This window comes from Tupaia chinensis, unplaced genomic scaffold, assembly GCF_000334495.1.
Source record: "Tupaia chinensis unplaced genomic scaffold, TupChi_1.0 Scaffold139491_1, whole genome shotgun sequence".
NCBI lineage: Eukaryota > Metazoa > Chordata > Mammalia > Scandentia > Tupaiidae > Tupaia > Tupaia belangeri.
The window spans coordinates 808163-821665 of NW_006199376.1; the positions used below are offsets into that span (position 1 = coordinate 808163).

The 13503-nt window shown below is 50.0% G+C and overlaps 1 protein-coding gene across 1 annotated transcript; it reads left to right on the forward strand.

The window, feature by feature from the left end:
* Window positions 1-1688: 1688 nt before the first annotated feature.
* CCKBR (cholecystokinin B receptor) lies at window positions 1689-13289 on the forward strand. Its single transcript, XM_006161978.3, has 5 exons — window positions 1689-1913; window positions 10864-11115; window positions 11266-11515; window positions 11816-11988; window positions 12156-13289. Exons 1-5 carry the CDS (start codon window positions 1763-1765, stop codon window positions 12692-12694), a joined length of 1365 nt encoding a protein of 454 aa, XP_006162040.1. The 5' UTR covers window positions 1689-1762; the 3' UTR covers window positions 12695-13289.
* Window positions 13290-13503: the final 214 nt, after the last annotated feature.

A 13503-nucleotide genomic window follows, 5' to 3' on the forward strand; every position in this document is an offset into this window, starting at 1 on the left:
TGAGGTGCCACCTGTGCCGGAGCTGAACAAACAGCAGATCGGGCTCCTCTGGCCCAGTGCTCTCCTCTGGGCAAGGCAGGCAGGACCGGGCAGAAAGGAAAGGGGAGCAGGTAATAACAGCCCCATCCACCCCAGGCTTGAGCCCTCCTTCAGTGCTTCAGTCCCTATGAACTCTGTGCCTGCTGTCCAAGTCCTCTCCAGACATGAGTGGACAAGGTCTCTCTGGATTCCTCTCAGCCACAGACTCCATCCTGACCCTAATCTGCTCTTCTCATGACAACTCCTGGAGCAGGGGAGTAAGTAGTCCGTTGAATTTCAGGTGGTAATGTAGTTTCTTAGGAATCCCAGAGAATGGAAATGAAGCAGCAGCCCCGCAAGGCACCCCTCCCTCCACTTTTTTTTTTTTTTTTTTTTTAAAAAATAGGGCGCAAGCGTTCACCAGACAGAGACAGAGAGACAGAAAGTGAGAAATCACCCCCTAGGGGGTATGGCCACGCCGCAATCCCTTCTCCTCCGTTCTCCGTTCTCCTCTCGGGATCTTGGGCACCAACGCACATGCGCCCGGCGTGAGTTTTAAGCCACCGAGTCCAGGACGTGAACCGCGGTCGACTACGTGGGAGTCCAGCGACATAGCCATGACGCTAACTGCTGGTCCCACCCCTCCACTTTTCTCCCGTTGCACCCCGACGACCTGGCCCCCTCTCGTGGGAACCTGACACCCTACACAGGCGGCTCCATCTGTGCCGAGCAAACACGAGCGTCAGCGTGTCGGGTGAGGGTGGGCGCTGCTTGGAGACCGCGGAGAAAGCCAGCCAGCCGCCTGCTAGGTCTTCTGCCTGAGCTGGGCCTGGCTGACAGCAACACCCCGCCCCCACCTCGCAGCACCGCGGCTAATAGAGCCCCCAGCCCCACGACCACTCATCACCCCAGTCAGACTCTTCCTTGAGCAGCCCTTCCCCAGCCAAGGCTCCCTTGGGTACAAATGCTGTCCCCCACACGACCCCTCTCTTGAGGGGTCCCTGGTAGCCCTGAGTGGAAGCTGGGTGCTCCACCTTCGATATAAGGTAGAGGGTGCCAGGCACATGCAGGGGCTACCCCCACCCTTCGGCGAGTAGCTACAGGGAACGAAGGTGGCGATAGTGTCGCGGTCACTGCGGCCACTGCGGTACAGTACGGTCAGCGCGCCGCTAGGCACAGGCTAAGGCGCTGCACCGCAGCGTGCCACCCCGGCGCACCGAGCAGGTCCTTGACGCCACTTTCACATCCCCTGATCCACCGGAGAAAGATGCTGGACGCTGCTGCACCTGCGAGCACCTCTCCACAACTCTCCTGTCCACCCCGCCGCATCTCCCCTTCTCCCCGCCAACGCGCGCGCACGCGCGCGGACAAACAGATTCCCCAAAATTCCCAGGAATCGGGGTCGGTAGTAGAGAGTGGGCAGGAAAAATATCTCTGAGATTGGAGAGAGATAGAGAAGGGACGAGTCCGGAGGACAGTCAGTCACACAGTGGGGCGCGTCACTCCTGAGCAGGGGAAGAGGACGAAGGGTCACCAGGTGGGACCGGGCAGACAGCTGGGAGGAGCCGGAGCCTAAGCGGGGAGGGCCACCTCGCCGAGGGGCGGGGGCCAGGGCTGCGGGCGGGACCAGGCGGGGCGGGGTGGGGTAGGCGGGAGTCTGAGTCGGAATCGCAGCGTGAGCAGGTGGAACCGCGGCGGGAGTCCGCCAGCCAAGCGGAGGGAGGCTGCAAGCTCGGCGGGGGCCATGGAGCTGCTAAAGCTGAACCGGAGCGTGCCGGGGTCCGGACCCGGGCCAGGGGCTTCCCTGTGCCGCCCGGGGGCCCCCCTCCTCAACAGCAGCAGTGCGGGCAATCTCAGCTGCGAGTCCCCTCGCATCCGCGGAGCTGGGACACGAGGTGGGTGCCTCCCTAAGCCCCCTTTATGAACTGCTTCTCACTGCACCCCAAATCGGTAATAGAGGCCCCCCACGACCTCTACGCTGCCCCGTTGAATGCCCACACAGGCCCCCTCTTAGTACCCCGCAGCCTTCAAACGACTCCCCATCACACTGGCTCCCCCCGTCTCTTACAACTCCATCACCACCTCACACCTGGTCATACCCCTGCACATTTTGTCACACCCAGAGCTCCAAAACAGCCCCCTCTCAGACACGGACAGTTGGAGGCAAGGATCTTTTGCCAACCCTTCCAGCTTGCTCTTTCCATTTTACATCCAGATGGAGAGCTGAGATAAAGAAGGGAAGGAAGAAAGGAAGGCACGGTTCAGAAAAGAAGGGGGCTGGTTGAAGGAGGGGGCACTCTGGGAGGCCTGAGGGGCAGCTAGAGTTCTAAATCTCCTGTGTCCCCATCCCAGTCTTCTGCCTACCCCCCAAAATCCTCAAAACTGACTTAGGCTGGCTATTGCAGGATGCTCTTTAGAGCTGCCTTGTCTTCATTTTACTCATCCTTGAGACCTTCTGCCTCCCAAGGTGGAGATCTTTTCAAGGCTTTGTTTTCTCTCTCTCTCTCTCTCTCTCTCTCTCTCTCTCTCTCTGTAATGTCTCCATATGCCTTCCAAGCCCCATTTTCAGCTGGCCTCTCCGTAGGTCTCACCATTTTAGAGCCTGACCCTCTCATCACCCAGTCCCTTTGTGTCACCATCTCTCTCCACCCTCCCTTCAGACTGCTTCCAGTCACCCACTTTGTAAAATGATTATCGCTCTTCCCATCAGCAAATATCTGCGCTGTCTTGATGATCATCTCAAAATACGTGGTTTCTCCCTTCTTCATCGCTCTTCCCTTCCGTGTTTACTGAGCACCTGCTCTCGTGGTCCCTAGGTCAGGCACTGGGGCTGCAGAGACAAACCAGTCCCAGTCTGCACCTCCGTCAGTTATAGATGAGTACAGAGGAGAGACAACCCAATGGGGGTGGGGGGGGAGTCACAGTCAACATGAAAGTCCACAAGAGGGTCTGAACCATGGGCACCCAAAGAAGATGGGGTCTGAGAACTTCACAGATGGTGGAACCAGGGAGTTTGTGAAGGTCTTGAAGTTAGAGCTCAGCAGGCAGGAAAAGAAAGAATGGGATTTGGGGAGCAAGAGCAATGTTAAGCAGGAGGAAATTATTCTAAGCTTAAGAAGAGAAATCTGGAATACGTTGTAGACCAAGTATTTATTTACCCCACGAAATAATCTATGCTTTCTCAGCCCAGTTGTTACACACACGCACTTAAATTCTTTCATTCAGCAAATATTTATTGAACTAGATATTGTGCTAGGTAGACACGGGATGTGAGTTACACAAAACTAACCCATTTCCTACTTCATAGAGCTCGAAGTGTAGTGGGGGAGACAAACAGGTAAGAGGGGAACCACCGCACAATGTGGAAGTGCCTTGATAGGAACACAAGAGGAGCATCTGGTCTAGCCTAGCTTGGGAATTAAGGTTGGCATCCTGAGGAGGGGAGGCATAAACTGAAATTAAAATCGAGAGGAAGAGGGCTGGCTTTCTCGGTACTCCTCTCTTTCTCTATCTCTGTCTCCCACATGGGCACGCACATGTTCTATCATGAATTTAATAATGAATGAAATAAAAAGATGAGGAAGAGCCAGCCAAATAAAGGGTCAGAGGAGGTGCAAACATCCCCGAGGGGCAGGATATATAAAAAGCCCAAGTTTAAATCCATGGCATCTCTCTTCCATGTGACATTGCTGAGTGGCTGAAGCATGAACCATAAGAGGCGGAAAAATAAACACTTAAGCTGGAGACCATCCTAGAAGGTTTACAGGGAGCCTTATAGAACTGGCACTAAGAGTGTGAATTTTTATCCTGAGGGCAATGGGAACTACTGAGAAGTTTTGTAAGACTGCCAGGGATAGTTCTATAGTATAGAGGATGGGCTGGAGGACATGCAGTGGAAGGCAGGGGATACGTTAGAAGGTTATTACCTTACACTGGTACAGGTGAAAAGTGATGCTAACTTAAACTGAGGTAGGGATGGAGAAAAGTGGATGGATTTGAAAGCCACTTCTGGAAATAGAATTGGCAACTTAGAAATGGTGACAGTGGAAGAGATCGAGGGATGACATCTAGGCTTCTGGCTTGACCAATTGAATGGCTGTTGGTGCTATGTAAAGAGAAGAACAACAAAGAGAAGGATAGCAAAGTTATGTTCAGAGGGGAATATAAATACAGTTTGGAACCCAGTGGGTTTGAATGCTGGTGGGATACCCAGGTGGGGTTGCCTAGGAAGCTGTTGAGTCCAGGAGTCTGAAACCTATGGGAGAAGTCAGTGTCAGAAATATAGACTTTACCTAGAGGTAATGGAAGCCACAGGAATAAATAAAATCAATACAAAGATTTTATATAACAGATTGAGAAGAGCAAAGGTCCTGGTACAAGTCACCACAGACAAATATTTAAAAGCCAGGCAGAGGGACCAGCAGTTGTTGTAATGGCTATGGTGCTGGACTCCCACATGATCAACTGTGGTTTGAGGCCCAGACCCAGCAGCTTGCTTTCTCACTTTCCCTTTCGAGAATGGAGGAGAAGGGATTGTGGCGTGGCCATCCTCCCTGGGGGGTGATTTCTCGCTTTCTGTCTCTCTCTGTCTTTCTGGTGAATGCATGTGCCCTATAGCAAAAACCTCTCCAAAAACAAACAAACAAAAAAAGCCAGGCAGAGGGGGACTGGCGGATGGCATAGTGATTGTGGCACTGGACTCCCACATGATCAACTGTGGTTTGAGTCCCAGACCCAGCAGCTTGCTTTCTCACTTTCCCTTTCTCTTCCTGTCCCTGTCTCTCTCTGTTCAAATTAATAATAATAATAATAATAGTGAATAAAATAAATAATTCTTTTTTAAAAATGCCAGGCAAAGGAAGGAGAGTCCATGAAGGGGATTCAGATAAAACCTTCAGAGAGACAGGACCTTCAGGAAGGCAAGGAAAGGCAACTTTTCAAGGAGGGTGGATAAGTGATGTCGAATGATGCTGATAGAAGTCAGGAAGAACAGAATAGCATCCTATAGGTTCAATAACAAGGAAGTCCTTGGAGAAGTCGAGGGTATTGAAACTTGACTATAGCAGGTTGAAAATTGGTCCAGTGGAGGAAACCAGGGTACACAGACAAAACTTCCACAAACTTCATAGGAAGAAAAAGAAAATGGCGTAGTGACAGAAATGATAGAGGGTTGAAGAAAGATGTGTGTGTGTGTGTGTGTGTGTGTGTGTGTGTGTAAAAAGAGGTAAGAGCATTTTTGATGAGGAATGGATCACAGGAGAGGGATTTTGAAGATGCAGATGAGAAAGGGGACGGTCAATAAATTAAGAGTCTCTGAGAAAATGAGTTGTGAAGTAATCAGAGCACAAGTGCAAGGATCGGCCTCCCTTATCTGGATGTCATTGCTCAAACACAATCAGATGTTCCCCAAGTTGTCAGAATTTACCCATGGAGATTCTTAGCCACGCTCACTCAGATATTACTCTCAGAGAGGAATGTGTTACCCAGGCTTACTGCAGCATTACCTATAGAAATTTGGATGTTACTCGCTCCAATCTGACACAGTCCATGCAAACTTGTTCACTGCGACACTATCCATAGAAAGACAGATGTTACCCACACTCACTTTAACATCACTCACAGTCATTTATCTGTCATATATGCCCACGTTGATATTACCTGCACAGCCTGTACCTCTACTCCCTTGGTTAGCACCCATTTGGATGGGACACCCGAATGTTCTCTGTCCACCCAGTTATCACCCACAGTCAGCTGGATGCTGTCTGTGCTCACCGCAGAAATACAGGCATTACTTCAATGTCTGTGTGCATGGTGACACATCAGATCCAACACATCAGTGGAAGGCAAAGCTTGAAGTATCCACAGTTTCTACAGAGTCCTTTCTTAGAGTTTTGTTTTATGTTACATTGTCTGGATTTTTGTGCTCCCACTTCTCTGCTATCATCTAGGTAGCATGAACAAAGATTCTCTAGACCCCAGAAGAACCGAATTGTCCAAGTTTTCTGATTCTCTGTTTTGATTTCTGCTCTCCTGTCATCCCCAAGGAACCAATGCTTAGGTAGATATGGTTGTACCCAGGAGGTGCCATCTCCCCTCCTCCCACCCTACTTTAAGCTCTTTGTCACTAAAGCCACTATAGTCACCCATATTCCACCACACAGATACACATATGCAGTTCTTAATTCTAATTTATTTTGTGTGTGACTTTTTTTAATTAATGGCTATTTTTAGAGTAGTTTTAGGTTTACAAAACAATTAAGCAGGAAGGACAGAGTCCCCCCCACCTCTCACACACACATAGTTTACTCTTTTATTACCTTAGTGAGACATATTAGGGCTCACTTTTTGTGTTGTTCACTTCTAAGGGTTTTGACCAACACGTAATGACATGTGTCCACCATTATAGTGTCACACGGAATAGTCTCAGTGCCCTGAAAAGTCCCCTGTGCACCACCTAGTCATCCCTCCCTCTATTTCCCCAAGCCCCTGGCTCTGAGATTGCTTTTACTTAAGAGTTTTTTTAATACTCCTAGTTGTTCAACAGCAAAAACCCAGAAAGACAGTAGTGACTGAGAATAAAATAATAGCCAGGAATACCCAATTAAACTACAGAGCGCTGTATAATCACTTCACTAGTCGTTTTTCCTGGGACTTTGACCTCTAATTTTTAGGAGTCCTCAGGCAGAATTGTAAGGGACCTACCTTCATCTTTCTGGCTGATTACCACCATTAGCCAAGCCCAAGAGCACACAAATGTGACACGTCTGCTGGATGAATGAATGAGAACAATGCCTTTCACGCTTCAGAGTGCTATACCAACTTGAGGTATGGTGATTGCATCAGTGTGGTAATTCATTGCAAGCATCCAGAGGAATACTTGAGAGAGACGAAGAGGCCAGAAAGATTAAGGAGGTATGAAGTAGGAGGTGAGTGAGGGGGACAGTAGGCTTGGAAGAAATAAAGAAAGTGCAAGATAGACCACCAGCTCTTTTTTTTCTGAGCCGAAGGACCTCTCTGACAGAGATTTCTCTCTAAATGTCTTTTATTTCCCCCTATACCTCCCTATATGCATACACACACACCCCTACTTCAAATTGGACACTCATAAGCCTTCCATAATCCTCCCTGACAGAGAGGGGCCCCAGCTTCTAGATGAGACACAGATAGCTTGTTTATAATAGCCGAAGTAATGCATTCAAATCACAGCCTGTCATTGACATATTACTGACACTGCTCCTGGTAAGGATCCTCCAACAAGTGTCTCCAAAGAGACAGAGGCAGAAAGGTGAGGGAATCCTGAAGTACCTTGACAGTGGTGAGGCATGGATGAGGAGATGAAATTAAGTGCATTTCTACCTTGAAAGACAGATTCATTTAAGAGTCATTAACGTATGTTGACTGCCTCCTGTGAGCCAGACATTAGGCCAAGAGCTAGGGGTATGCTGAGAATGAGATGGCCCTTGCCCCGTCCTTTGGAAGCTCACCATCTAGGGGAGAAGACAGAGAATTAAGCATAATAACACACTGAGAGATGCCACGAGAGAGTATAGGGACAGAAGAAAGAGGCACTTAGACTTAGCTTTGATTGGGAGAAGGAGGCAGACAGGTGAATGTAAGAATGGCAATGGGGGGAACCAGCAGTTAGTGTAATGGCTATGTTGCTGGACTCCCACGTAGTCAACCGCAGTTCGTGTCCCGGACCCGGTGGCTTAAAACTCACGCCGGGCGCGTGTGCGTGCGTGCCCAGGATCCCGAGAGGAGAATGGAGGAGAAGGGATTGCGGCGTGACCATCCGCCCTGGGGGGTGATTTCTCGCTTTCTGTCTCTATGTCTCTCTCTGTCTGTCTGGCGAGCACATGCGCCCTATAGTGAAAAACCTCTCAAAAAAATTTACATTTAATCACTGTACATCTTTATAGCATACAATGTTGTTTTTCCCAGCATGAATACAGTTGGTATCAGTCAAGTCAAAGATAGTACATATACATTATCCTCAACAGATATCTTTTTATTTTTGTGTCTGTGAAATGCTTTTTTTTTTCACCTGATCCCTTTTCTCTCACCCCCCCCCATTAACCATCCCCTCCTACACTGTCTCTCGCATCCACAGCTGCTCTCCCTGCAATTATACCCTGTAATCTTTCAGAGTACAGACATTCAGCATGTACTAAGGGAGACATATATTGCACATCTTTTTAAGTCTGGCTCGCTTTGCTTAACATTAAGTCTTCCATATTTGCCCACTTTGTATCAGATATCAGGGTCCCTTTTTTAATGGCTGAGAAGTATTCCATAGTGTGAAAGTGCCACAATTTTTTTCAATTCATTCATCTGTTCTTGGACATTTGGGTTGATTCCATGTCTTAGCAATTGGGAATAATGGTATAATAAATGTGGGTGTACAAGTGTTTTTTCAGCTTTGTATTTTTCTATCCTTTGGGTAGATACCCAGGAGTGGAATTATGGGTTCTTATTGTAGTTTTATCTATAGATTTTTGAGAAACCTTCATAATGTTCTCCAGGATGGTTGTACAAACAGGCGCCCTATAGTGAAAAACCTCTCAAAAAAAAAAAAAAAAAAGAATGGCAACGGGGTAGGAAGAGGCAAAGCAATTTGGCAATCCAGAGATTTGGCTTCTGTTTGGATTCAGCCCCCTGCCAACTGTGCAGTCCTGCACAGTGATGCTACTGGTGAGTTCCGTTTGGGGATTCCTTATAAATAGCACTTACCCAATGCCTACAATAGCTTCTAAATAGGTTGATTATTGTTATGAGAAAACAGTTCAATATGGGGGCTTAGACAAGAGTCAGCCAATGTAGAGGGCTATAGAAGAGAGGACTGCAGCTCTGGACCCTTTCCCCAATCTGGGAGGCTCTGTCCTTTGCCCTCTTTTCCTTCAAGCTCCAGTGTCCCTCATACTGAAGCCATGGATGAGAGTGACTCAGTCCAGTTCAGTTCAATTCAGCTGTGTCTAGACCTGCTTGGCTGTGATATGGACGTCTGTCTTCTTACAGACAATGGCACAAATGAATGAGGTCAGCCTCCCAGCAGCATGAGGTGTCCCTCCTGTGAGCCCCCACAATACCCTGAACAGCTCTCAGCCTCACTGCTTATCACGCTTTGTGGGAATTACCAGCTACACTATGAGCTCTCAGATGGCAGAGAGTTTACCATATTCATTTCTTTCTCCCCAGTGCCTGGCACAAAGGGAGTTTTCTGTAAATGCTTCTGTGAGAATGAATGTTTGGAGATAATAAAAATGAAAATTCAAGACAGAAAATAGAAAGGGTTATAATAGATGTGTAAGGAACATGCATAGGTTAGAGAAAGGGGAGGTTAATATCAAATGAGATGTTCAAACAAGCCTTACAGAAGAGGTGGCAGTCAGTCTGAGTTTTGATGGGCAAGGGATGAATAGCAATTCACCACATACAGAAAATACGTTTGTAATGGAAGATGGAAGTGTGTGTGTGTGTGTGTGTGTGTGTGTGTGTGTGTGGTGGTGTCTCAGGCAGAGAAATCAACTTGAGAAGGGAGAGAGTCACGAGTGTACATGATGCATGCAAGAAACTGAGTCATCAGTGCCTTCAGTGGGTGCAGTGCACAGAGGTGAGGGAGGAAGAGGGCAGTTTTCGGGGGATGTTGTTAACTGTTAAGACACTGCAGAGAGTAGACAGTAAGTGAAGAGTTTGATGTTGGGTTTTGGTGTCTGTTTTTGATTCTTAGAGAATAAGGACATGGTCTGAAATGGTTCAAAGGTAATGGGGAATCACCTGTGTTGTCAAATACTACAGAAGGGCCAAATAAATAAACTTAGAAGGGACCTTAGGCCTCAGTTTAAGATTATTGACCTTTCAGGGAAGGATCAAAACAATGATGAGGGGGAACCAGCAGTTAGCGTAATGGCTATGTCGCTGGACTCCCACGTAGTCGACCGCAGTTCGCGTCCCGGACCCGGTGGCTTAAAACCCACGCCGGGCGCGTGTGTGTGCGTGCCCAAGATCCCAAGAGGAGAATGGAGGAGAAGGGATTGTGGCGTGGCCATCCCCTCTGGGGGTGATTTCTCGGTTTCTGTCTCTCTGTCTCTCTCTGTCTGGTGAGCGCATGTGCCCTATAGTGAAAACCTCTCAAAAAAAAAAAAAAAAAAAAAAAAAAAAAACAATGATGAGGGATGAAGCATTGGACTGCAAAAAGAAGTTCCTTGGGGGACCAGAATATGGTGTAATGGGTATGTCACTGGACTCCCATGTAGTTGACCACTGCTCGAGTCCCAGACCCAGCAACCTAAAACTCATGCCGGGTGCGTATGCGTGAGTGCCCAAGAACCTGAATGGAGAATGGAGGAGAGGCGAATGGACTGCAGTGTGACCATCCGCCCTCCGAAGTGATTTCTTGCTTTCTGTCTCTCTGTCTCTCTCTCTCTAGTGAGCACAAATGCCCTATAGCAAAAATCTCTCTCACAAAATAAAATAAAAATAAAAAAGAAGTTACTTAGAAGACACAAATACTGTTTTTTCAAGACTGCAAAGTGAAGGAAGGATTTGAGACAAACCTTGAGAAGAGACAGGCTTTTTTTTTTCTTTTTAATAAAGCAAAAATTACAGAACTTTTCCTTTCAACAGAGAACTTTACATTAGAGTTCAGTCGATTTAACCAAACCTCAAGGGGCTAGAAGGGTAGAGGACTCAAGTGTCCGGCTTATTGAGTAGGTCCTAGACTTGGGGGAGGTTGTTCTTGGGAGGTGCCTGATCTGGATGCAGAGGGAGGGTTGGGGATAAGTGGGATCAGGGTCTGGCCAAGTGAGGGCAGACCTCCTGCAGCAGCCTCTTCCTTTTCCTGCCCAGAATTGGAGCTGGCCATTAGAGTCACCCTTTACGCAGTGATCTTTCTGATGAGCGTCGGAGGAAATGTGCTGATCATCGTGGTCCTGGGACTGAGTCGCCGGTTGAGGACCGTGACCAACGCTTTCCTGCTCTCACTGGCAGTCAGCGACCTCCTGCTGGCTCTGGCTTGCATGCCCTTCACTCTGCTGCCAAATCTCATGGGCACGTTCATCTTCGGCACAGTTATCTGCAAGGCCGTTTCCTACTTCATGGGTGGGTGAAACAACACTCCGCCCACTTTGCCCCTCTCCGCTCCTAAAGTCTGGATGTAATGGTCTTTGTCCATGGGGGGAAGGGGGTAGGAAGTCACACCGGTGTGTAGTGCAAGTTTACTGGGTGACTCCTACCTCTTCCCTTGCTCAGGAGTGTCTGTGAGTGTGTCCACGCTAAGCCTGGTAGCCATCGCCCTGGAGCGGTACAGCGCCATCTGCCGCCCACTGCAAGCGCGAGTGTGGCAGACACGCTCTCACGCGGCTCGTGTGATTGTAGCTACGTGGCTGCTGTCCGGACTGCTCATGGTGCCCTACCCTGTGTACACCACCCTGCAGCCTGCAGGGCCCCGTGTGCTGCAGTGCGTGCATCGCTGGCCCAATGCGCAGGTCCACCAGACCTGGTAAGAATGCCTACGACCTGTTCCAAAGAACTGCCTTCCGCATCTCCAGCAGATGCTTAAAACCAGTGCCCAGAGCCGTCCTCCAGCTGCTCCAAGAATTACCTCGCCAATTTCCATTACGCACCCACCACTCTGGGATTCCAACTGGTGCCCCCTCTCCCCGGTTCTCGCCCCTCCCGGTAGCACCCGCAGGTCCTACTCCTTTTACAGTCCCGGAAACACCAACCCTCAACCCTTCCTCTGTCTGCGATTACAACAGGATAGAGCGAGACCCGCTGACGGCCTCTATTCTGTCTCCAGGTCGGTACTGCTGCTCCTGCTCTTGTTCTTCGTCCCAGGTGTAGTTATGGCCGTGGCATACGGACTTATCTCCCGCGAGCTCTATTTAGGGCTTCGTTTTGACTGTGACAGTGACCGCGAAAGCCAAAGCAGAGTCCGGAGCCATGGAGGGATGCCCAATGGAGCTGGACCAGGTCAGCGGAAATCGAGAGGGGTGGAGCTTTGGGAAAGAGGGCGGGGCTAGGGAGGATGAGGCAGCAGCCAGAGTGAGGAGGCTCCTGCTGGCGGGATCAGGTGCGGGTTGGGCTGGGGGCTAGGAGGGCTCCGCCTTCCGCTCTGATCACCCTCCCTCTGTACTCAGGTCCTGTCCACCAGAATGGACGCTGCAGGACAGAGTCGGGCCTGGCTGGCGAGGACAGCGACGGCTGCTACGTGCAACTTCCACGTTCCCGGCCCGCCCTGGAGCTGTCAGTGCTGACAGCAGCCACCCCTGGGGTAGCACCTGGCCCCAGACCCACCCAGGCCAAGCTGCTGGCCAAGAAGCGCGTGGTGCGAATGCTCTTGGTGATTGTTGTGCTTTTTTTCCTGTGTTGGCTGCCGGTGTTCAGTGCCAACACGTGGCGCGCCTTTGACGGCCAGAGTGCACATCGCGCTCTCTCGGGGGCGCCGATCTCCTTCATTCACTTGCTGAGCTACGCCTCGGCCTGCGTCAACCCGCTGGTCTATTGCTTCATGCACCGCCGCTTTCGCCAGGCCTCCCTGGACACATGTGCCCGCTGCTGCCCTCGGCCTCCGCGAGCTCGCCCCAGGCCTCTTCCAGACGAGGACCCTCCCACCCCATCTATTGCTTCTCTGTCCAGGCTGAGCTACACCACCATCAGCACGCTGGGGCCTGGCTGAGTGCCGAAGGCGTGTGGGAGCTGAGGCAGGACCCACCATTCCCTACAAGCACAGACCCATCAAGACACAATAAACACAGACCACAACTCACAGGAGAGACTGGCACCATAAGCACAGACTAACCCCAGTGCAGGGAGAAAAGCAGCTTACCTGGCACAAAGGAAGGGTGAACAGAGCCCACTCGGAATGGAGCAGGGCTCTTGCAATAGGGGGCTGAGCACCACCGGCAAATGCTTGGGCTGACCTCAGACACAGCATTCCTAACAGCTGAACTATTCCTACACAGTGGGGCCTCTGACACAGCCCGCCTCCCCTCACACACATATACTAAGGGTACTGGCTCTCTCGGGATCCATGGAGCCTGGCACAGGACAGGCTCCTGGGATGCTCCAGGCTGTCCCCAGTTTGATTTCATAAGCCCTTCCTCATCTGGCACTGAAAATACCAACAGGCGCAATCTCATACTCCCTGACCAACAGGCTGTTTGGCATTGAAAATTCCCTTTGTCACTTTCCAGTAAAGGACTGTGGCCCTGCCCCCTTCTCCACCTGACCTCTTCTAGAAATAATAAATGACCTGGATTCCTCCTGGACTTCCTTTCTGGAGTTTTTTGGGGCAAGTGAGGAAGCAAATCTGAAGAGTCCTCTTGGCAGGTCCTTCCCACTGCTGCCCTCTCCAGTGATGACCCTTGTCTGAGGCTAGCTGAGGCTGTTGGCATTGTCCTTGGGTTGTCATCCTGGACCTGTCTACATCCCAGTGGGGTGACAAACGGGATAGCCATGACACATCATGATTCCTGAGCACATTCT